Source organism: Camponotus vicinus, unplaced genomic scaffold, assembly GCF_025532165.1.
Source record: "Camponotus vicinus isolate PSW18456_S1 unplaced genomic scaffold, iyCamVici1.0 SCAF_11, whole genome shotgun sequence".
Classification (NCBI taxonomy): Eukaryota; Metazoa; Arthropoda; class Insecta; order Hymenoptera; family Formicidae; genus Camponotus; species Camponotus vicinus.
This window is the reverse complement of record NW_028141947.1, coordinates 1,347,663-1,374,185: the sequence shown is the minus strand read 5'-3', so window position 1 is coordinate 1,374,185 and position 26,523 is coordinate 1,347,663. Positions and strand designations below refer to the sequence as shown.

The 26,523-nt window shown below is 35.1% G+C and overlaps 1 protein-coding gene across 10 annotated transcripts in view; it reads right to left on the bottom strand.

Annotated features, from left to right (window-relative positions):
• Positions 1–26,523, bottom strand: part of LOC145961194 (uncharacterized) — a 49,772-nt gene that overhangs the window by 22,696 nt on the left and 553 nt on the right. For 3 of the 10 annotated variants that reach the window (XR_014435582.1, XM_083081141.1, XM_083081148.1), the window contains exons 1-7: positions 20,059–20,513; positions 11,369–11,496; positions 8,474–8,888; positions 8,038–8,346; positions 5,401–5,912; positions 4,516–4,841; positions 3,422–3,487 (exon numbers count right to left, since the gene is read on the bottom strand). Coding sequence is in view for 9 of the 10 variants with exons in the window: in XM_083081141.1 (XP_082937267.1) it covers positions 3,422–3,487; positions 4,516–4,841; positions 5,401–5,912; positions 8,038–8,109 (976 nt within the window). In the remaining variant the exon portion in view is untranslated. Of the gene's footprint in view, positions 1–3,421; positions 3,488–4,515; positions 4,842–5,400; positions 5,913–8,037; positions 8,347–8,473; positions 8,889–11,368; positions 11,497–19,807; positions 19,998–20,058; positions 20,514–26,523 lie in introns of those variants that run through there. The other 7 variants (XM_083081145.1, XM_083081142.1, XM_083081144.1 and 4 more) reach the window with 7 other exon arrangements.

Below are 26,523 nucleotides of genomic sequence, written 5' to 3'. Positions count from 1 at the left end.
TTGATAGTTTCCCAAATGTAAGCGATTGAGAATGGGAAATAAGAGTGAAGTTTGTTCTCTGATTAATTTGACAAGAAATATTAATCTGCGGCTCGCGGCTTGAGAAAAAAAAAAGAATTCAGTATCGGAACCTGGTGTAATCTAAAAGCGCTGAATTTTAAATACGTTATACACTCTTTCGCACTATACATATATAATGCGTCGAACTAATTTCAATTTTTTGATGAGTTTGATATCAAAGTTTAAAGGTGGTTGCTCAGCTCAGCTGTACCGTGTTTCATATAATAGCATCCAATTAAGTTTTCGTTAAGGAAAGCCAGCTTGTTTTCAGAATCGATTACACAATTCTCCTCTAAAAGTCCAAGGTGAAAATTTTCGCGCCAATTACGATAATTACTTTTTTGAAATAAAACATTCAATTAAGAGAGGAAATTATTCGATTAAATAATATACATTAAATGATATAGGTACTCGAAATAATAAAGACCGAAATGTGAAAAGATTCACTGGTGATCGCATCGATTGGCTCGCGAATCTGTAGATGGATATTCGCTTATGCTTCAGACAACTTTCGTAATTACTCTTCGAGATAAATTAGATTACAATCCTAACAATAATAATCGCAGCATGATCCTGCTATGTAGACGGTAGTTGTGGCTCATAAACTTTTTTCATCCGAGATTGTTCTCGGTGTAGTAATTTCTAACCCAGCCTGAAGGTCGACAAGGATCTTTAAGACGAACAAACTCCTCGTTTAAACAAAAGTTTTGCAATCTGCGAACTCGCGCAATTGCAATTACCGAGATTCCATCCGGCACTGACGGACGGAATAATAACGAGGATTGTGGGTAGCGAGGACGGCGATCCCACGGATATCATGGTGTGTGTGTGTGCGTGTGTATGTGTATGTATGTGCGCGTGTATGTGTGTATTTGTGTATACTAGTGAATAGAAACAAACAGGTAACGACAAAGCGTGATTCGACAGCAGGAATCGCAAGCTGCATTCTCAAGTCTTCTCTTTCGCGCTGTTAAACGATGCGACGTAGCCAAAGCAAGTCGATCGCGTCGCAAAGATCGATATCGCGTATGAATTGAAACCGGTTTTGAATTTTTTCGAATTTCATTTTTCAGATTTCTCATCTTGCGGGCTCGATTCACACGACTCTGATCGAACGTGATGAAATTAAGATTAATTCTCTCGAGCTTCTTTTTTTCTGAACAGTATTTATAATGAAATAAATGGAATAAATATACTCTACACAATAAAAAATAAAATGTTAATTATAACATTTTTCACGTGTCCCAGAAAGTCCACTCTAAATTTTAAGTTAAAATCACTCATTCGTATGTTACTTATTGACAAACTAAAAATGTTAAATAATTCACACAATACTTTACATTTATTTTTGTTCTCGTGACTTTAAGTGTAATGTACAAATAACATGCAAATTAATTAAAAATTACACGAAAAAATAGTTACAATAACTCGTAAGAAATGTTGAGGATATTAACGTATAATAGTAATTACTTTAACTTAAATTATATTTGTGATAGAAACATTTGATTTTAGTAAATTTGATTATTTTTGTATGTCAAAGTTCAAGATTATTCGAAGATTCACTTAAACTTTTCTTAGAATGTTAAACTGAGGCATGTTGATTGTTTAAAATGATTATGTTAAAAATATTCAAAATAATATTCCATTTCTAAGAGACATGTACAAAGTGTTAAGTTATAAAGTTGACATAAATATAACACATGAAAACGTTATAAAAATAATAACATATAGGTTGTATGTTAATTTTACATTAAAGTAGTAATTAAAACGTGGTAACACAAGAAAATTTTAACAAATGGACGCACAATTTTTTACTGTGTAAAAGTAATATTAATTGAAATTTAAAAAAAACATCACTGTTAAATATATAAAATACACACATGTAACATTAAATATAAAATGTAAGATTAATTATAAATAAACTACATATTCTCTTTTGCATAGATAAAATGTTGTATTTCATGTATATTAAATGTGTCTTTTCCAATTGAAGCCAAACTCGTGAAAACTAATCCTAATTGCATTCAATACGATTAGAATCTTTTGTATCGAAATGCTTAAGCATTTTCCTATATCTATAACAATAAGATAAAAATGAGATCTCAACGAAATTGTACTAATTCGATCAACATCGCGGTTTTATCGCCGATGAATCTAGCATCTCATGTTCTATCGTCGATCAATCTACATCTATTTATTTCTATCTATCTATAACGACAAATTTACATTTTGTGAACACACAGAGGAAAGCAGAGGTATGAAAGAGGTAGAAATTTTAAATGCCAAGATTAAAATATGTAATTTTAAATTTTCTAAAATGTATAAATTTGAAATAATATAATAATGTGTGTGTGATGCTATTCGGGAATACGTCATTAAAGATAAAAATTAAATCAAAATCAAGAGCCAAATGGCTCTTATATCAATTTTGATTTAATTTTGATTTATTTATTTGAGCCAAATTTCTAACTTTTAATCATTAAAGATGTGTAAGTTCAAGATGTAAATATAATAAACTGAAAAAAATTACGCGTTAATTTTATGGACGATGGCATAGTGAATATTTCATGTTCCCATCTCCTCCTTCATGTGGGTCGCTTTCATAGATATTAAATCAAGTTAGTGGAGACTTAATTAATTCTTTTTTCGCGCTTGTCTTTCGAAGTAGAATTATTTAAACCTCCTTTAATTTTAATACGTACGCGAACAAAAATCACACTAAATCGCACTAAGATCGATGCATCTCGCATACGCAACAGATTTTCAATTAGCGACCAAAGCAACGGCGACGTTATTCCCCTCGGCTACGGCTACCATCGCTTACATCGCAAAATTCGCGGGACAACGAGTGGCAACATTAGAAACGCCGACGTCGCATTTCACAAGAACCAGGTCTCGCGAGGGCGAGTAGTTTCGTCAAGGACGTAATATCCATTGCCACGCTTTTTCTTTCTACCTTTGGCTCCTCTCGCGGGGCCGATAAACCTCGTCGCCGCTCGTTGTCGTTGTCTGAAATCGGCGCGAAAGAGACGCAAGCGTGATCGACAATGCAAGGAAGAGGGTGGAGATGCAGCGAAAACAAGAGATGGAGAACAAAGGTGAAGAAGCCCAAGCGCATTCGCATATGTGTGTTACCGTATTGTATCCACGTAACACCAAGAAGAGTGGCCGCCGAAAGGCCGGAAGGACCGTCCCTCTCACTCATTCACACACATCATCATCATCATCATTGTCATCGTCGTCGTCGTCGTCGTCATTAACGTTATTGTCGCCGGTCATTGTTCGAGTCTCGCGCGCTTTCGACGGCCGCCCTGTGGATACGGAAATGACTATATCGTCTATTCGCCGGACTATGTAATACCTATTGCGCAAAACGGGAAAAAGAGCCTGACCCATGAATGAATGGCTGAAACGAGTGGATGAGATTCTGAAAGAAAAGAACATCAATTCATTTCCTTAGAGCTATCGTCCATTTCTCTCGTCTCCTCTCGTTTCCTCTCCCTCATGCATATATATACGCACACACACGCACACGTACGCACGTACGAGTTGATTTACACCGATATCGATTGACGCTCCAACTCTGATTAGTCGGATTATTTGCCTCTTCCATTTGTGCGAGGTCTTTGAAACTTTTCGTAAAATTGGCAGAAAAATTAAGTAATTTATATTTTCAGATAAATAAGACAATAATGATAGAATTAATAGTTTCAGCGTATTTTAATCAATTTTAATAGCTTTTATTTAATTTAATAATTAATTTAATAATTTAATATTTAATTTAATAATTTTGACGCTGATATAAAAAAGGACTGCATGTCAGTTTTGTCAGTTAATAATTTTCCGTCATCTCTCTATGCTATAGATAAGACCACGAGTATATTATTATAGACCATAATACCTCTTCTTCTTGCAATCTAGAGACAGCGAATCGCTAACTGGAATTATAATACTTTAAAGAACTCGACAGCAGAGTCAGTCGATGGCCTTGGTTAAGTAACTCTGGTTAGCGATCGACAGTCTCGACTAAGTAACACACGAGTAAAGAATAAGGCGAGCGATTCACGGTCAATGTTAACCGAGGTTGCCGGTTTTCCGTCTTTCAATTTGTAATGATGGCCACGAGCGAGCGATCGATCTCCATTAGCAGGATTCAGGTTCATCAAGTAAATTATCATGGATATGAATTAAGGCAACGAGACCGGAATGAGACAGAGGGAGAGTGAGCCAGAAAGCGAGTGAGAGAAAGAGAGGAACACTCGCGAGATTCGAGGGAGCGAAAAGTCGATGGGGTGAAAATTTGGATCTCTGTTTTTATCAGAAGGACACGACGTGATTCATGGTTGTTGTCGCGGTTTCGGTTTCGAACCTCGCCGAACGTCGCATTTTTAAGCAACGGATGCGTCAACGCGATGACACTTTCGCAGAGAACAAGAGGATCATCGAGAAACTCACCTGCCGATCGTCCTCGGGATTTCGTACTCGTGCCACCCTGGACATTGCAGCCCTGAGTGTTGCACGGCTGAGTCGCACCTATGAGCGATATATCGAGTGGATTGGTCGTCACGTTGATGTTGGGCCTCTTTTGGCTCCGTCTGTGATCGGCGATGCCCTTCTCGAGCGGATTCGCCTGAATCGAGTTGACCTTCCCGCCGGTCATGTAATCGATCTGATACGCCACCCTGTTCTGCTTCTCCTGGACGGCCACCAAGTTCCGAATCGAGGAGCGCGTGTCGATCGAATCAGGTTGGCCCGCGTCCACGGAGCCCCTCACGGGGGTGCTAAACATGAAAACAAAGTTGTAAGGGGACGAATAATCTTCGTCGCGATTGTGCGAGAGGCAGTGATTGACAAACTCGCAGCCGAACCATAACTGTTCTTAAAATTCCATTTGCCAAACTCGGATGAAATTTAGGACACGGGATCAATTCGGAAATTGCTCTTGGAATTCATAGCTTATCCGCAAACTTTGCACTTATCCCGGGGGAAAAAGATATCGGGAGTAGAAGGCACGTAGAGTCCCTTAAGAAACCTCAGTCTTACCCGAAGTAGAGAAGAGAAGTTCTTTAATCGGGAAATTATTGCACGAGATAGCGATTCAACATCAGGAGAAGAGTAATGTAGCTGATAGTTTTATACAGATAAAGTTACATTCTCTATAAAGTCTTCCCAAAATTTTATTTTCAAGGTAAAAGAATTTTTTTAAATACTTTCATCAATGTTTCTAATTTTAAACTCTAAATTTCTTTTCAACATTACAGAGCATTCTTTTGAAGTGCTTCGTGCATTAAATCATCTCTTTCGACTCGAGTTGCCAATAAAATCGATCAAGCTGTATACCTGAAAAAATCCGCGGTTCTGAGATCGGGAAGAGGCGGGGTTCTGCCGCTGCCGCCGAAGGTGAACCTGGTCTCCTGGTGCGCCCCGATCATCGGCGTGGGTGGCGGAAGAGCCGACGTGCCCTCGGCGCTGTTACTCGCGTGTCCCTGACCGATGGTAGCGCTAATCGTTGCCTTGAGATTGCCGTCCGATGGCCTGTCCGGGTCGAGTTTTGAGCGGGAGCAGCGGCTCGACGGTCCTGCGACCTCGGGCCCGTCGAAGGCGCAGAGCGACGTCGGCGACGACGGAAGCGGCAGCGGCGGTGTGGTTTGGCTCGCCGGCGCCGCGACGGAGATGGGCGACGTGGGCGATGCCGGCGACGAGTTGCGGCTGCCCGTGGCCATGTCGTCGGAGTGTCCGACGAGATGGATGGGCGACGATTGCGACGGGGCTGTAGCGGGAGGCGACATTTCGGCCGGCACGTCGATTAGGTCGAAACTGTCGTCTGGCTGCTCCCCGTCCGTCGTCGTCACCTGGAGAACGAGAAATCGTGTCGACGATATATATTATTGAGTTATATTATGGAGCTAATTTTTTATATTTTTTGTGAAAATTATTATACATATATTTTTATACTTATTTATTTTATATTTATTAAATTTGTATATTTACTTTTATATTTTTATTTTATATCTTACGAAAATTCAAAAATCTTTTCTTCAAAAAGAGATATAAGTAACACATGCAGAAGGCTCGATTTTTCATATTCAAAAATAAAATTTTTCCTGTATCAAAAATATATCATAATATTAATAGTGAACGAATAATGAGCAATTAAAATAAATAAATAAATAAATAAAATAAGTATTACTAATGAATTCGAGGAAAATATGCAGATAGAATTAATTTTTAATTATTTAGTGATATTTCTTGCAAATTAAAATTTCGCTTACAATTTTGTTAGAAAGAATCTACCAAGATTTTTCGTATAAATAGATAATTTCTTATTAAGCTCAACGAAGCTTAACTTATATGAATTAAATAGAACGTGGGAATTTTTAAGGAAATACTTTTAAAGTAAGAAAGAAGGGAGTATTAGACATTTAAATTAAATTGTTTGATATATTATATCGTTTCGGAGATATTTGCCCATTATTCGCATCTTTGCGAACCCGGATCTACGAATCATTTCTTTTGATGACATTTCATAGGGAAAAAAACGCGGTTCTCGGTAATCACTCATTTAATACACAAGGACACATTTGTTAATTCATTTAAAATTAATTTAAAGTACCATGCCCCCCAAGCGAGAAACATATATGAGGTTCGCACGTTGCTTTCGTGCTTAACTGCACGTTGAAATATGGATAGTAAGCACGCAAAGGTGCCTATTAAAACCCAACGCGAAAAACATACTTTCCTCGATATGGATTCGTTAAACAGTATACGTCGAGATACATTGCATCGATATCGGCATGCAATTTATTAACTTTGTTCCTCGATACAATATCGCGGCGCGCGCGTACCTTTAATTATAACACTTAATTAATACTTGATATCATAATATTTATAATATCAAGTAATAACGCTCATAATTTGTTCAACTTTAGCCTTAAAAGCATGCAATATAGCTGGTTGTTGATATCGATGTACTGAAAATCTAATATTACGCTTATACATATATGTTCGAGTATTATAGAGAATCAAGAAAATGATCAATAACATGCATTTCAAAAATCGAAATTAGTAAGCTAATAAAAAGTCTTGAGTTTATAATAATAAACGTAAATTTAATTTTAATTTTAATTATGATTTCAAGCCTTTTGACTTTAATTTCGACTTCAATTTTAATATTAATATCAATTTTATTTTTATTATAATAACAATCAAGAAAATAATCAATAACATGCATTTCAAAAATCGAAATTAATAGGCAAATAAAAAATCTTGATTTTATAATAACAAATGTAAATTTAATTTTAATTTTAATTATGATTTCAAGCCTTTTGATTTTAATTTCGACTTCAATTTTAATATTAATTTTAACTTTATTTTATTTTTTATTTTAATAACATATTTACTATGAAAAGAGTATATGTACATTTAACATTTACAATATTCATTCGGCATATATGCTTTTAAAATATTCATATTGTGACATTATACCGCTCACGCACAGTGTGACAAGTGAGCGAAGGGGAATATATAATTCTTATTTTTTGTTAGATAAATTTTCAATTAAAATTATATGTTAGAAATCAAAAGATTATTTATAACAAGTGCATTATGTTAAATATCAAACGCCTCTACAGTTTTATTAATGTAACAATATTGTGTCCATGCATGCATTGATGATGTAGAATAAAATATTACTAACAATAGTAATGAACCATTAATAGTATTTTAAAGAAATCAAGCTTTATATTAAAATACATTTATCATAGCATAAAATATAATTTAATATAGAGACTTTGGATAACAATTATATACGTGAAACTGTTACATATTAATTAAACATTTATCTAACGAATTAAAAATTTTTTCCCTTTAAATCGTTTACTTGTCACTGTGCCCGGATATTAAATTTACACGTCAAATTTACATTGTTTCGCGAAATTATCGTCTATTTTTTTTTTGTTTGCCATCCATTTTCCCTACCATAGTGAGCATCGTATTGGCGCTGTCGGTGCTCGTGTTGATCGTTGTTTCCGACGCCGTGCTGGAGCCCATGACCACGACTTTCGGCACCGTCCGGCAGCTCCGGCTGCCGCCCGCCGACTTGAAGTTGAACCGCCGAATCGCGGATGAAAGAAGGTCACCGTCTCGTCCGCCGCCGCCGCCACCGCTGCTACTGTCAGCCCCATGTTGCCCCCGCGATGGCTGCGACTGCGATGTATCCCCCTGATCACACGCGTTACTTCCCAAACTGCCACATCTGGTTGCCGACTCGCGATTCCTCGAGCACCCCTGCGGCAGAATCGCTCGTCCATTTTTTTCAATATTTCATTCGAGTGTCATTATTGAACAAATCATAATGCGATTAATGATTAACAAGGGATAAAATCAAGATTTTTAATGAAAGAAAAAAACGCACTTGGGATTTGTGTTCCGGGGTGGACGGTGGATTCGGTGTGTTCGGCAGCGAGCCCCCCGCAGGGGTACAGTGCCGCAGTCGCGCCAGGGCCGTGCGAAGCCCCTCCGTCACGAGGCTATTTTATTGCTTCCTCGCCGCTCCCCCGAGCCACCCTCTCGCGCGTCGCCCTCTTCTCGCTTCGGCAGCCGTCTTCTCTCGACGATCTCTCGACTGGATGCGCGAAATCCGCCCGCTGCCGCTCGCCGCGGGGATGACGACCCACGTGGGAGTCGAGAGATTCACCAGCCCAACGCTGCCACGTGCCGCTGATTGTGCCGCGCGCCGTTTATCAACCGTTGCATTCACCATCGCACACTTGCGCTCCCATACGCGACCCGACTCTCTCCTTTGCTCCGTTTGTTTTCCCTCGATCTACCTGGAGGCACAATGGGAGTAATAACATCAATCGTTATGGAACACCGATTCCTGAATTCTGGTTTCTGATTAGTGAGAATAATTATTATGCGATAGTTTCATGATTTATGACAATGATCAAAATATATTAAGATGATCCTCGATTGTGACTGAATTGTTAATCGTTAAATACATGCGTTTATAATTAATTTCTTAAATTATATACACAGGGTGTTTCTTAATAAGTGCGAAAAATTTTAGGAGATGATTCTTTGTCGGAAATTAAGGGAGGTTTTTCATATAAATATATATTCCTACATCTCTCCCTGTGGAGTTACACTCCTCCAAAAATGGGGGTGAAAATTAGGTTTTTATTTTTTTCTCAAATTTGGAACAAGTAAAAGAAATGAAATTAGGTGGATATTTTCTACTAGTAAAAAGGTTATTTATTAATATTTTTTTAAGCCTCTCGTATTGTTATAAGGGGATGAAACCAGCAACCCCTATTCAATTTTTTATTAAAACCTTTTAATGTTTATATGAAAACCCTCCCTTAATTTTCGACAAAGAATCATCTCCTAAAATTTTTCGCACTTATTGAGAAACATCCTTTTGGAAAAATAATGATGATTTTTTCATATTTTAATTTTAGATTCGTATTAATAATTTATATCATTTTTTGTATTGCATGGAAATAATTTTCAACTATTTCTCACAACTATCGCATTACATGTAATGAAAATACATTTTATCACGAGATATCAATCAAGTATATGCAACAAAAATATTTAATAAGGAGAGGAAGCATTAATCTTTCTCACATTTAATGATTATGAATTGATAACTATAAATTATAAATGTCGTGATTAATAATCTCAATAATGATTATTAATTGTTGCATTAATTATAATGATTTTATTAATAGCTTACGATCAATATATTTCTCATATTCAACAAATTTTAAATAGATATTTTTATAAAAATACATAAAAATTGATTACGTTTTCTGTTATACATTTCATTCACGAACAATGTACTGAAAGTGCGAAGTGCACGCTTATATTTTATTCATACATGAAATATTAAACAGCAAGATGTTAATTAATTATTAATTATCATGAAAATAATTATGTTTGCCTGAATAGAGTGAAAATATTAGAGTGAAAATGACAAAATAATTGTAATTGTGGAACATACTAATAACTTATGAAAAAATTTTCAATTTTTTGAATAATATTATACACTTATTACATTTTATAATAAAAAGAAATATTATTCAAATATCTGGATGCACGAAAAAATGCATGTTCGTTAACAAACAAATAAAGTAAATACTTAATATATAATTTCTAATAATAATTTTTATAATAATAAATAACTTCTAATGTCACTAGATTTCAGCTTTACAATTAATTATTGCGAAAAGAGAATGCATTTTTCACGTGATTTGTACCATAAGTTTTTCTCCGTGAAGGGCGCTTCGATTAAGCTGTAGAATGATAACAATTTCTGTCTGCGATTCAAGCCTTGAGGGAGCATTCGAAACGCGTACGAAGAGCGAATATTGAAATACACATTGTCTCTCGCCTGCACGAAATTCAGGAATTCTTGCAATATCGCACTTCAAGTACGGTAAACGCTGAAGCACCCATGTTCGAGACAACTGTGAGCTGTCGTGCGGCAATTTTCATCGTAGATTCACATCAGTCACTGTACACGCGATACAACGTGGCGTTACTACTTACCATATCGGAAACAGACTGTTGAAAAAAGTTTCTATTAACAATCTCTCGTAACGATGTGCCGCGGATAAAGTAAACATCAAAGTCGCGTGTACGGCGAGTAGTAATTTAAGTTCGATCGATTAGAGATTAGAATTCTCTCAGATTTTTTTTCGAAACTCCGTCTTGTTGCATGACACGCGTTGAATCAACATGCTTTATCCTGTTATTTTTAGCGATATTTTTAATTTTTTTAATATTAAAAATATAATAATTAGTGTTCATCGATTAAAGCCGATCAAATTTGAATAAATTAAAATAGAAATTCTCGTAATAATTTATTGAATCGTCCTTCACGTTTCTCACTTTAATTTATTTAATCACCCGAGAGAACTAGAATTTAAAATATTTTTTAAATATTTGTGAAATATCTCATTGTATCTGTTGACGTATTAAAAAAAATCATTAAATTTTTTAATTAATTTCTCTTCTCTTAATAATATTATTCTTGTATTAATATAATTGTCTAATCATTCGGAATAAAAAGACCCTTTTGTAATATTTCTTTTTTAACAAATATGTTTTTTTATAATTTAGACAAGTAAAATTGGCTACCAAACTTTAACCGAGGCAGCCTAAAAATAAAAGAATCTTATAGCTTTTTTTTAAGAAAATATATTCTCTATTTTCATTTCATAAACAAATAATTTGAAATTGACTTGCACCGAGCTTGGGACGCTATTGTTTGCTACAAGCAATTAAGTGGACTCTCCCCAATTACCTTACATATCATCCATCAATCTCTTCGGTATACATGAAGGCGCGTTACTCTGTCGCAAAACACTCTTGTAATGTCGAAACATCGTCACTCCCTTTGTCCCTCGTCGGGTTTCCGTAAATTCCGAACGCCTGTAAGAGGAGCACAAAAGGATCAGATGAGACGAGACGAGATGAAACGAGGAGACGAATAAGAGGATACAAAATGGAGCGCGTTTGTGCCTCGCGCTCACTTCTATGTTTTACGAGTCCTCGTTTATATAATGACGGGTCTGATTTCTACCCTAATTTCACTTCGCTTCCGTCTTAGAAACTTACGGGACATAAAATTCTCGAGAAGACGAAATCGGGCGATGACGCGCGCGCCTCTTGGAAAAATTGCACTCGTAAATCAAGCGATAGAATGCGTATTACGCTCATAAATTGGAAGGAAAGACGTATCTGTTAACTCTCTATTCAGGGCACAGGTATCGGCAAATTTATATTCAAAGTAAAATAGAATCCATCTTACGCCTAGTTTTCGAAATCATCAATTTATTATTAAATTAAATTATTTCTTAATTAAATTATTTCTCGATTGAAATTTGGATTTCTCTCATTAATGTATCCATCTCGTTCTCATATTTGTTTTGAAAGGTTTAACTAGAAAGCAGTGCATGAAAGCAAATATCCCGCAATCGTACATTAAGATAAAACTCGCAGCAATTTCGCATATATTTTTGCAATAGCGCGGAATATAAATTTACCAAAATAAATACACATTTTTAAAACTTTGTACTGCAAACAATAAAGATGAATTATTGCGTCGAGCAATATTGGTGGTGTCGAAGGAAAAACAGAATGCCTGATATTTCATTCAACAATACGGAAACCACTTTGCGCGAGGTTTCAAAATGGATAGAGGTAATTACAGTCGCTATTATTTTATATAAAAGCTTTTATTGTCGATATAAAATAGCGAATCATTTATCGTCGGAAAACCCGGTGGAAAGAACGACGCTTAATCGCAAATGGCCGCTTCGATCCGTCGCGATTCTGCTTCGATCCAAAGCGTCGAAAATTATTTCGGATCGCACAAAGAGTCAAACTCCCGTGTTAACTATTTTATCAAGTTAACGAGCCACGCCGAGATTCGCTTTATATCTATTAAGTTTATATTGAAAACACGTTGATGCAGTTAGCGCGGAAATATTTTCACTACTATTTGTCATATATATATAAATGGTAGATTAGCTTTTCCGGATATTACGGTCGTGTGGACACAGCGCTACGTACTCTGAGACACACAATTACACCCTCATGTCCGGCGATGAGCCGAGTCCGAGTAAATGCATCGATTAATTACAGTACAGCTCGTTTCTCTAAACGCTTCCCCTGAGAACGACTGGTTTCTCGTTGCACTAACATAAGTTACACGTACCTCATAACGAGTGAAAGTAAAATCATCGATCGAAAAAGGCAAAGAGAAATATAATACACGAATTATATTGCATAACAATATTAATATACAAATTATAAATATATTTGAGTACGTTAATTTTGTACAGAATCACCTCCAAATTGGTCAAAAGGCTTATAAATGAAAAAAAAAACTCGCTTACTAAAATATTCCGTCAAAATTTCGATATTATGAAAGCAAATATTGAAATAGCAGACCTTTGACATTTGCATTTTACTAACATTTATAGCCATTCGAAATTATCTGCGAAGAAGAGCAACATTATACGATTCTCAAATGCAATCTGATAAACATTATTGTAAATATTTCACGTCGAAAATAATAATGGTAATAATAGAACGGAATTTTTCAATTAAACTTTCCTTCCGTCAAATCAATATATTAATATCGTGCCACAGTTTCACTGACAATTTATCAAAGTTAATAATGCGATATTTTTCGATAATAAAATTTATCATTGTTGGCTTATGCTTTTACGCTGATTAAAATCGCAATCATTAATTTTTAATGAATTTGTAATGAATATTAAATTTTTACGAGATGCAATTATACCCTTAATCACAATTAATGTAAACGACCGTGATTATTTAGAAAATATCGCGAGATGGTATTTTATCGCGATTGAGCTCGCCAATTATTTCAAAATCGGAGCTTTACGAGAAAGCAACACGATATAAAACACGTTAACCATTACGTGGATGGATTCGGTACTTGTAGATATCTGATTGAATTTTCGAGCTTGTTGATCGAATGGATCTCGATAAGCGCTTTCTAGCTCGTCGGAAGAGGTACGATCCATTTTTCAAATGCGAACTTCCTATGTTCGAGCGCTCTCGTGGCGCTCTGATTTCGCCGGATGGCAAGCGTACGCGAGCGCATGTCGCACGTGACAAATCTGGCTATTAACTTCCGTAGGTGGCGACGATTAATTGGCAGATTAATATCGGGGCCGATCGTTCTCGCGACGAAAATTACGTCACAGCAGGACATATTTCGCGAATCCCGGAGCCGCGAATGATGGAATCGATTAACTTTGCGAGAGCTTAACTAGACATTGTGTATACGCCGTTACAGAAATAGAACAAATTTATCACATTTTAATTAGCTTCCTATTAATAATTCATGCAGCTCTCCTAAATTTGTTGGTCATATGTGTATTTTAGATGTGCATGTATCAGTGCAATGAATCAATAAGCTAAGCACGATTCATCATATTAAAAGCCTACGTATGCAATTGACATGACAATTTCAATTGTAAAAATATTTTTTAAGTTGCTGTAAAGTGTCTAAATAAATTCAAACATTTATCGTTTTACGATGGAAATTCTTTTAGGGCCTACAAATTAATCAACTTTTAGTGCTTTTATATCTTTTTGCAATATTGCAATAAACAAAGGTAAGTTTTTAAGTGATTTTCAAGCATTTGAAAAATCTATATTAAATATCAATCTGAAGAAAATATATATAACATATATATAAAATATAAAACATATATAAAATACATATAAATATAAAACATATATAAAATAACACATATAAAATAATAAAAAAATATATAATACAATAAATATAAAATAATCGATACAAAAAAAAGGGAGAGATTAAAAATTTATTTTAATAGATGTAAATACTCGTATTTTAGAGATGCACTTTTTCGCGCATATTTTGGAAATTAAAGAACAAAATATTTTAATAACACTTTATCAAACTTATTTCCTCGAAATAAAATAAATGTAAATTAAATATTGACATTTAAATTTTAATAATTAAATATTGATGAAAAAAAATGTCTCTCATAAATATGTAACATTAATGATGCCCGTTCATGTATATTAAAATCTTAATGATAATAACAAATTATACAATATAATTATAATATTTTATAAATTACAATTTTAATAATAATTGTTAGAACATCGCTAATAAATGAACATGGCTTGAACACGACGTAGTCAGGACCTAAGTCAGCGTTTTATATCGTTGCATATCGATAAATCCGCCACTAGTGGAGGGCAACAACGGGGTTGAGGATGTGAGAGAGAGGTTACGACGACCAACGGGGGGAAAGGTAGGCTGAGGTGATGGAGGACTAGGTACGAGGGAACATAGGCCGATCGACCTGGTTAACCTACATAGAACGAGAGACGGAAAGAGAGGAAGAAATAATCCTCCTCTCTCTCTGTCTTCGTGCGCTCCTCGTTCCTGGCTGTTTGGCGTTCTCGCGTCACAAGGAAAAAACTTTATCCGATTCTCCCTCGGCCTGTTTTCTCGGCAATCTTTATCTATCTCTCTCTATCGGCCAGGTGGAAAACTCGGCGCATGTTGGCGCCATCGACTTGGACGATCAAGTGCTTCCGCTACGCTGAGCCGAGGCGATCATCTATCCTCGGCAAGAGAAGTATGGTGCTCGAGCGAGATGATTGGCACCGAGAAAAAACGAAGACTTGTTGTAACACGATGTGTTGCGGGTCGGAGATTGAGATTGCGACAAGTTCGACGATCGCGACGCTGGAAACACGCGAAAACGATCTCTTTATTCGCGTGACGCAACAACGTATAAGATTCGAATCTTTTTCGCTTTTCAAAGAAAATTAACTAACTTTATAAATTTTTTTAAAATTAACTAAATTTTTAAATTAACATTTTTTTTAAATTAACTAAATTTAGTAAAATTAATACCTAAAATTATTTAATACTTTAATCCTCTTCGTTTCGGATGCGTCGAGCCACATGTATGCAACGTGGATGATAACGCGGATCTAAAGCTACTGTGTCAACAAGCACGAATTAAATAAGCTTAACTTACAATTAGTAATTTACTGCACTTTATTAGATTATAGCGTTACCTTTAACGCGAAAAGAGAAAGAGAAAATTTACTTAGCCGAGTTTAATTTTGAGTGGCATTGATATAACCGCCTTTAGAAGCCGTATCTGTGCACATTAGTTAAAGTTAAGTGAAGGGATTTAGCGTAAGTAGAGTAAGTCAATAATTCGTAGGGCTCGCTCTTTATAGGTACCGAGTTCATATTGAATCACTTGCGATTGTGTATACTTATGGTCCATCCATTTTATCGAGCCCCTCAACTTTTTAATTTATCCCTTTTTCCTCCTTTCTCTCTCTCTTTTGAGAGAACCTTAACTCCCAATTAGCCATAACTAACTTCATTTTACGCTAGTGCGCTAAAAGTTGCCTCAATAATCACTCATAATCGTTTTGCGCGTCAGACATTTGAACGCTAACATTTCTCAAATGCGGTTATATAAACGTAAAAGATAGCGTATTGAAAAAAAATCATCCTATTAATTGACCACGCGCGGCAACATGCGCATTTCCGTGAGTCGGTGATTCGTTACCATCGAAACGGGTCGCGGCTTCGATGCTTTTATACGCTTCGATTCTTCCTGTCTGATGGATGGACGATCGTTACAACGACCTACCCCATTCTCGCTCGTCTATCATCGCCCAAACGTAAATACAACTCCGACATTTCATCCGGTATAATAGCGTCAACCTTTCCTCGAGCGTATGCACGTTCGGAGCATTGTTTCACGCTTAAACTTAATTAGATACGTGTCTATAATTTCAGAAGCGATTTGTAAATTACAATGGAAATTTCGCAGAATTATTGCTTTCAATGCTTAATATAACATTATTACGTTTTATCTTCATTTTGCACAGTTTTATCTTCAAATTGCACAGTTAATATTTTCGCTAAAGCGGAATAGAGAGAAAAAGGCTGACATTTTGAAAGCGTTTCAAGTACTTTAAAGATAGATTCTGCGATTACACGAGTTACAAAGTATCGTGTCCTGAATCAATCTGATTGGTTGACCCATATCATGTATCAAGCGATGTATGAAATGTATTTTAAAAAACAGAATTTGTTTATTTGTCGAATAATTTACGATATATCATCGTGTGAAATCCGGAAATTTATTCGGAAATTTGTTTCTGCAGTGTTTGCAAATGTTTCCATATTTTTCGAATAATTGTTATAAATGTCTAAATCAAAATTTCAAAATAATAGATTGAGATAAACACACATTATTTGCTAACTAGCGGGGACTTTACAACGAAATTAAAATAAATACATTTATATTAACTAATACACAGTAAAAAATTGTGCGTCCATATGTTAAAATTTGCTTGTATTACCACGTTTTGATTAGTACTTTAATGTAAAATTAATATACAACCTGTATGTTATTATTTTTATAACGTTTTCATGTGTTAGATTTATGTCAACTTTATAACTTGACACTTTGTATATGTCTCTTAGAAATGGAATATTATTTTGAGTATCTTTAACATAATCATTTTAAACAATCAACATGTCTCAAAGTCAATTTAACATTCTAAGAAAAGTTTAAGTGAATCTTCAAATAATCTTGAATTTTGACATACAAAAATAATCAAATTTACTAAAATCAAATGTTTCTATTACAAATAATTTAAGTTAAAATAATTACTATTATATGTTAATGTCCTCAACATTTCTTACGAATTATTGTAACTATTTTTTCATGTAATTTTTAATTAATTTGTATGTTATTTTTACATTACACTTAAAGTCACGATAACAAAAATAAATGTAAAGTATTGTGTCAATTATTTAACATTTTTAGTTTGTCAATAAGTAATATAGGACGAATGAGTTTTAATTTAAAATTTAAAGTGGACTTTCTGGGACATGTGAAAAATGTTATAAATGACATTTTATTTTTTACTGTGTATCTGTGATAATCGCATGTATAATATAATTACAAGTCATTCTTGATTTGCACGAACTTTAAAAACTTTAAAAGCGATAGTGAGGTTTCACGAAGAAATCGTCAACACTTTCACTAAAATATACACTCTAGTACAAACTTATAAGTTTCTTTTTAGCTCTTTCTTTTATATGAGAATATATTATAAATCTATGATAAATATTATAAATGAAATTTATCGAGAATTTCACATTTTATTTACTTCTACTTCTACACCTTGAATATCATTATAAGTTCATTTACCATTATCATTGAATATTTCTCTGCCATACACATTTATACTGGAGTTTAACAATTCAAATATTTTGAATGCTCAAATATACGCGCGTTGCTAATTAATTCAAATTATAGGAGTTGCACTACTGCGTATGCAACGCATTTGTGGTTCGAACACACATAACCGCATCGCGACACAAGAATGAAAATATAGGAGATAGGTATCTCTCATATTAGAGAGAGTAATATCTATTAGAGAGTCAAAAGCGCATAAGAAAGAAATGTATATAATAGAGCGAGAAAGGATTGCGAGAGAGATATTTATCGCACAGAGGCGGCAGGAATATTATTATGCGCTGCGAAGCGAGTCCTTTTCGAGCGTCAAACAGAAATGCATTGCATATAAATTGGACGTCAAATGCGTTTGCACTAAAGCAAGTACAATTGAGAAGGCAAATAGGGAATCGAGATAGAGAGACAGAGATAGAGAAAGAAGAATAGAGAGAGAGGAGAACTGAAAAGCTGAGAGCCAAATCGATTAATCGAATTAATCAAATAGATCGTTTCAAAAATACGCTAAATTGAAACTCATGCATTTTGATTTTGTATGCATTTCATCTCCTTTCATTATGTATGTCTTTAATGCCATATTAAAGTAGGTTAAAGTGGGAATAATAATATGATTGAAAATGATAGATTGATCGATCCAAATTAACTTTTCTATTGCGTTCAAATATTTCTATTTAGATATTTCCAACGCTTATTCGAGCACATCATGTACATAACTTTTGACTAAACATTGTGAGACATTTATTGCAATTTTTTTTTTAAATAAAAGTTTCTTCGTCTAATATTTATTTGTAATAGATGTTTAATTAAGATAATTAAATATCTATCTCAATTGTTTAAATTAAAAAAATTTAAAGGATTTATAATTTGTGAAATTAAATTGATTAATTAGGTATTCACACCATCAAAAAAATATATAAACACACATACATCAAACAGCATATAGTTTTTATCGATATTCTTTTAAAATAAACGAGAAAACAATTGATGAAAATAATTATAACACCGCAACAAATTTCCAATCATATGACTGATTCTCTTATGATTGTTTAACAATTTCATTACAACTCAAATAGGTCTCTCTACAGTTTCATTATTAAAAATATACCGTCAAAAATATCTTCGTGTCACATTTATTTCAGTGCGAAAATTAAAATAACTTTTAATCCGGCGCGTCTTTGAAACGATTGATTCGCGGGGACGAGATATATGATTCAGTTTTCGCATTTCCGCCTGCAAAACGCAATCCAAAGTAAACGAGAATCGCGTTATACAAACAATTCGCGCTCGTCTAGGTGCGCATCCAAGTTCGCAAAGTCATTCGCGACTCTCGGAAAAAGATTGTCGGAGCATCAAACCCCTCTGGGTACGTCGAACAATATATCTATCCTCGCCTCGAACTCGGAAGAAATTGTCTATATCCGAGTCCGAGTTCCGATTTCGGAGAAAGGGGAGGAAACGATCGCGGCGAAGCTAAAACTCGGCTTCGTCGAGAGTCTCTCTCTCTCGAAGCACGTTTCGCATCGTCCCGACCTACATTCGATCGGCCGCCGCGTTCAACAACAAGCTGCTCTCACGCGGTTAGTAACCGGGAATTGAAGCCAATGTAACCGCGGTGAGATCAACTTTCGAGGCTTTGGATTTTAGCTTTGGAAATCCGATTGTCGCGAATAAGCATTAAAATTGCTTCAGGCTTTTAGCTTCACCAAGAGCTGTCCGAGATAATAGAGCCAAGAAATCTAGTAAATTTATTTTACTATATTTCTGACATAATTTTATTTTAGTTAGTCATCAAAAGGAATTATTGATAAATATATAATAAATAATTATATTTATATTACTGACAATATATCACGTATGCAAGATTTTTTCATATTTTTAAAAGAAGACGCGGTGCCTGAAGCTCCGATCTCTCTTATGTGTCCTACCTTTTCTACCGGTTTCAATGCTGTTGCTATCAAACGCGTCGGTCCGTCAGGACGAGCGAGAAACGTCATTCGCAGCGTGACTGCGATGCACCCCTCGACAGGAACGGTGCACCGACCGGTTCGCGAGGCGGTCACGAGGGGCGAGAAAATCCGCGAGGAAAGCGCGCTGACCCGTTCGTCCCTCGAGAGAGAGAGAGAGAGAGAGAGAGAGAAAGAGAGAGAGCGGCGCTTGGAAAAACAACAATCCTCACCCTTATCGCATCGTCGGTGCGCACCTGCGTTTCCCCCGTCGAGGGCCTACGATACCGAGGGATCTAGAGTTTGACAGATGCCGAGGGACACAGCTGATCGCGGCCGCGTATCTCGGAGCCGCGGGGGAGAAGCGACTGACGCGACGAACCGTGCTCTTGGTCGGTCCACGAGTGACAACGAGCATTCACACATGCACCCACGCACGCATACATACGTATCGTATACACGTGTTACACGCGCATGCACATGCACGAGCGTGGAGGCGTATTGGCCGCTCGGGGACGTAAACACGCGAAGCGATCCCGCGACGCGGTCTCGCACGCAAATACCTAAGGCTTTCCCGAATACGGGCTTGAGAGAATGAGAGGAGGAGAAGAGCACAGAGATAGAGAGAGAAGGAGAGAGACAGAGAGCACCACCCGCTCTCGCGCCCCACGTATGACTGTCGCATCGCGGTACAACAGCAGCAACGGGGCAACGATGCGCAGGAGCGCGCGAACGCCTGCGCTTCACCTTCTCCACCACCTTCCGCTCCTCCTTCTCGTCTTCCTCCTCGTCGCGGGTTAAAGTTAAATCCCGCTGTTGTTGTTGCTGCCTCCACCTGTCTCTCTCCCTCCCTCTCTCTTTCTTTCTCTTCCCATCGGTCGATTCGCCGTTTCGATTTTGCGTCCTCCCGATATCTCGCGGAGATGAGGGTGATCGCGATACGCAATCGAGGAATAAGGGTGAAGGAGGGGATGAAAATGAGACGGAGATCGACTTCGGCGTCATTGAATCTTCTTAACCAAGAGTAGAGGGACAGTCGAGTTGACTTGGACATTTCATTTTGAACTTTAAAAAAAGGGAAGACCGATCGTATTTTGATATTTTATATACATATGACTTTTATACGCTCGCGACTTTGGGGCTGAAGGAAACTCTGCTGGATAAAAGTAACGCGACGTAAAAATAACTAGGGATTTAACCTTTAGGCGTATTAATCAATTTTAATTATAAAAAGTCTTATTTATTCATGCACGCAATATTATATCTGAAGGAGCGATGTTGCGAGAGTCTCTAGACATCGATCGGAATTTATTATCTCAAGAGTTACGTCTGAAACTCTTAAAAATTCATTTTCCGAATTTCAAACGCAAAATATTTTCAAGTCACATAGTTTTTTAATTCTCGATCAGGTCGTGTTTTCAATCATAATAATTATCCTCTCGAGATATTCTTGCCCAAACTCGCGTTAAAATTTGTGGAATTATGACTAAGCGAGTTGGAAATTTCATTTCTGTACTAAAGTATGTTGAAACGAATATTCCGAGGATTTTTGATGAAAAAAGAAATTTAAAGAAGAAAAGTACTATCAGAAATCCCTAAATATATGTGGAAAAACTATAATTTGTTGTCAAAATTATAATCAATCTCAATATATATAATAATTAAATAATTTAATAATAATTAAATTTAAATAAATAAATTTTAATAAATAAATTTAATAATAATTAAATTTTCAAACTTTTTATTTACAACACTAAAATCTATTAGAAATTTTAGTATCTATAGAAAAGAATGAAATTTAATTAATCTCTTCAGAAATATGGTCTTAATATGTAAAGTTAATATTCTGTCTTTTAAATGTCAATATTGAAACTTTTTCCATCAATACTATAGAATTTCTGATCATTACGCAAAGAAACTGGAGTTTTAATTAGAACTACATCTATTATCGAATTTTAAATTTATCACACACGTGCCAATTTTATTATTGAGAAAATAATCTCAAAAAGGGAGATTAAAGATACCTTCTTTTCAATAAAAGATATTTCTTTTTATATACTAAATAACAGAGTAATAAAAATTAAAGTAGATATATCGATTTGCTATTAAACCTCAATCACATTAATATTATCTAATAGTACGCTTTTCAATAAAATTTTATAGATGCTAGACAAGTAAAGATAAGCCAAATTGTAATGATAAATATTATAATTTGAAAAGAGTCTACCTTTCCAAAAAATCATCTTCTCAAGAAACATATTCCAGTAAAAATAAAATTTGAACACAATTGTTATCAGAGTAAAATTTCTTTTTAATATAATAAATATTTCTTAGTATAACATTTTTCTTCCCCAAGCAATAAGTTTTGGGAAAGAAGCTCGTAAACACAGCACACTTAAGCGTGGGATGTAAATGTAAACTATCCGTATAATTCCCCATTATCATTTATCGACAACAAAGTGTATTTGGGGTAAGATGGCTGATCGAAGTTTTAAGCTTCATCTTAATCAAATTTAGCATGAAAATATGGAACATGGTAAAATGCGTATTTTTTATTTGGCGTAAACTTGACTAAATATTTTCAACTATTATTTTTTTAATTATTAAAATTATTTTTTTATTTATTAATTATTTAAAATATTTAAGTGTTTAAATTAAATAGTCATGTTTGATTTAATATGTCGTATTTAATTTAAATACTTAAATATTTCAATTGAAAAAATAATTTGAAAATATTAAGCCAAGTTTACAATTTTTTTCAGCGTAAATGCGTGCGTGCATATAAGAGGAAAAGATTCAACATCACGAAAGAAATAACAGTGGATATTTTACATGTATGTTTAGACTGATTGTGGGTCAACGATAAATTGGCGTAAAATTACACAGAGAGAAACCAGTGCAAAATACGTTAATTCTGAAAAATTTGCAAATACTTAACAATATGTATTTATGAATTAATACCACGAACAAAAATGGAAGACATGTATGTTGCATCACGCATCTTTTCACAATTATTACGTATTCTTTTTCAAGTATAAAGGTCTGTTTTGCGAGTTAGCTATAAGGGAGACGATATGTTTCTTTTGCATTTCGTGAAAGTCTTTGCGAAAGCTATCCAAATATCTATAAGCGCGTAATATTTTCTCCCTTCGATATTTTCTACTACCCATATATCGTATCAGATGACATTTACAGTGCCGGTTTTCTTTACAGCTGCATGCGATGCGTACGAATCACAAAATAACTGCATAAATGACGTAATTTATTCGCAAAAGAATGGATGTTATTATCATAAAAATATTCTATTCACTTTAATTATTATATTCTTGCGATAATTAAATCGCTATAGCCATAAAACATACATTTCTTTCTGTAAATATAACGACTAATCTCGAGTATAGATTATCAAGTATAATTTATGTTACCTATTGTAAAAGAATTCTAAATAAGATAATTAGTAACGACGCTTAATATCGTCATTTAATGCAATTTTTTTTGTATTTTTTTCATCTGTCACCGATGACATTGCTTTATCCCAACATGTAATGTGTAACGTCCCGAGTATTAGACACCATTATGTCCCTCGGAGGGATTCTTAACATCGATCGCGTATAATTACCGCCGGATCGATAGGCCGCCGATATTCCTCCTTTCGCGCACGCGACCTCTTATTTTTCTTCCGTGCCGGTCAAGCTTTATACACGCGTTACACGTATGGTACGCAAAATACGATCGACTGGTTAATTAAGCGGCTGAGAAGCCGGACGACATCGCGGCTCTTCTTTCAACGAGAATACATAAGCTTAATATACATCCCCGATAGAGACGCACGGAAAGCCCTCTTACAAGCCACCTTACACGTTCCCCGGCAACGGATCATCTCTCGATACTCGGTATGCTTACAAGAGAATTTTCCCAACGAAATATTCAATTACCTTGGATTAAACTCTTCGAGGTACAACGATCGCCGACTGAGTTATCCCTGGATTGCGCTTCTCGTAATGAATTATTTCATCCCCCGTTACACTTCCGACTTGTCGATGGAAGAGCGAGGGCGAATCGACTTTGGAAGTACTCGCGTTTGTACGGACTGCAATCGATAAGAGTAATTCGGAATTTTCGCGAAACCGATTAATATCCTCGGAATATATATGGATTTAATAATAGAATAGATTAAACGGATCAGCCTGCGTAGTTTCTAAAGTTTAACAGATGATCGATGTCCAGCATTGCTAGTCAGAACAGAACGATATGTAAATTATTAAGTAATTTAACACAGTTCTTTTTTAAGACATTCGAGATTAAAAAACAGACAGAAGAATAAATAAATAAAATAAAATAAAATATAATAAAATAATAAACTAATAAAATAAATAAAATAAATAAAATAAATATATAAAAATATAATATAAAATATAAAATATAAAATAAAAATATAATATGAAATATAATAATAAAATAAATAGAATAAACTAAAATAAATAAATAAATGACGTGAAGAAAAAAAAAACAAATTATCATCTAACGAGCAAATATTAACAAACCATTATTTCAAGGATGTTATTGTTCGTTAGAAGAGCATAGTACATACATACATCATAATCGATCATCCTAGAGTATTAGCGTTAAGAATACGACGAAGGGAAGAAAATCCGAAGCTGTTTGGTTGCATCATTAGTAAATTAATAGCACTGTGGGTTCACATGAGTTTGCCGCTCGAAGGTTAATTGACTTTGTTGCTCGAGCGACGATTTAATGGCCTGCGATCGTCTCGTCTTCCAATCTCGATCGGCTCGTAACAGAAGTTTCGCTACGTTAGCAGCAAATTATTGAGCTTCGCCGACAAACACTCGCGACGTTTGCGCAGATGCGCGATGTCTTACCGAGAGGGCTTGTGCCGTTCACCCCGTGACGGTTCTGCCCTACATCGGCCGCTGTTTTGATCCGTCGACGAGTTGGTACGTCGAAAAATACGCGTCAACTCGTGAAATGCACGCGTACGACCCACATTTAAGCCTCGGACAAAAAACCCGAGAGATTAGAAAAATTTTTATACTCGTGTGTTATTAAAAAAGCGTCGGATTTCCTGCTTCACCCTCTTGTTGTTCTTGATAAAATATGATATATATTTTTATTAATTCTATTTTTATTTTTATTAATTTATCAATAAACATAAAAACAATTATATATACGATAATATGTATTTTTTATCGCGTATTTAAAAGGATTACAAGTTATTGAAGAATTAAAAAATGAATATTTTTCAATTCTTTTAAGACGTAGCTTTGCGATTCCGAGCAATTTGTATTATCGCGTGTCCAGCTCGATAATAAAATCAGCCTCACTCTGAAAAATTAGCAGAGCTCTATCAAGTATTATTCCCGCGAGTACATCTATACTCTGTTCTAATGAAAAAGAAATTGATGCCGTAATTAAAATGAAAAGAATATATGACTCACGATTCTATACCAATCAAACAACTTGTCAAAGAAAATATTTAGTCTTGAGTTTCCTCAAAATTAAATAATTTGAGGTGTACTATAGTCTTTTTATTTATTTCTGAAAATACAAAATCATTCATATCAAGAGAATCAATCAAATATTTCATATTATTATATAATTTATGTTAATACATAGATTTTTTATTGTATGTGGAAAACGATAAAAGGGTAGCCGAATGAGGAATATTGCGATTTTTTTTACGAACATAAAGTTATATTGTCAATATAATATTGTCGCTTTCAATATCACATACTATATCAATATGAATCATAAATGAATCGTTGAAAAAGGCATGAGCCAGGAGATATTTACTTTTCAATCAATAAGAACTGTTTGCAGTTCCTATAATATAATTTTTCTAAATTAAAAGGCTTTTCCAAAGCCTCTTGTACAGCATATATTTTTTTAGTAATTTTACAATATTATCTCTTTAGTCTTAAATCTATGAAAATTAATTCGCGTCTTTCTCGAAGCCATCAATTCAATTATTTCTACGAGAAGCTCAATTCGTCGCGCGAATGCAATTGATCATTAGTGAAACTTTAAGAGATGAGATGCTTTAAATATGACGTACGTACCTTCGACCACTTGTTTCTTGAGGAACTACGCGTTTACCCTGCCACAAAGTAGATAACTTTGTGAGCCTGCACTCTTTTCTTTTAATTGCATCCTGCATCGACGTAATGCAACCCACCTACTGGGTCACTCGGAGCGACTGCTAATCGAACTATGTTATTCAATTTGTTATCCTGTTGCCCAGGACGTAAAGTGAATTAAAAAGAAAAACAAAAAGGTGCTGCGTCATGAAATCACATTTACCATGAAATACTCCCGGGTGCAACGAAACTGATAATGACACATGGCATCATTTCACAGCACAATTGCCATGTAAATGTTTCGTACTACGTGTATAAATATTATAATCGCTAACGTATCATCCGAATGTTATTTCAAGAGCTTCCGTTGCAAAACCGGCTATTTTAATTGCACTAATTGCAATGGTAGGAAAGCGCTGATGGCCGGGTATCTTTGATTTACGATAAGCGTGTCACCCGATTGCTCGAAACAAGTAATGCGTCATGCTATCCGAGTAATTACAGGCCTGTTGCTCTGACAGCTCAGCTTAATTAACCGTAACAATTCCTTTTCCAACGCAAACTGCAGTACACTTTGTTATCCAAATAATGCACAAAGCA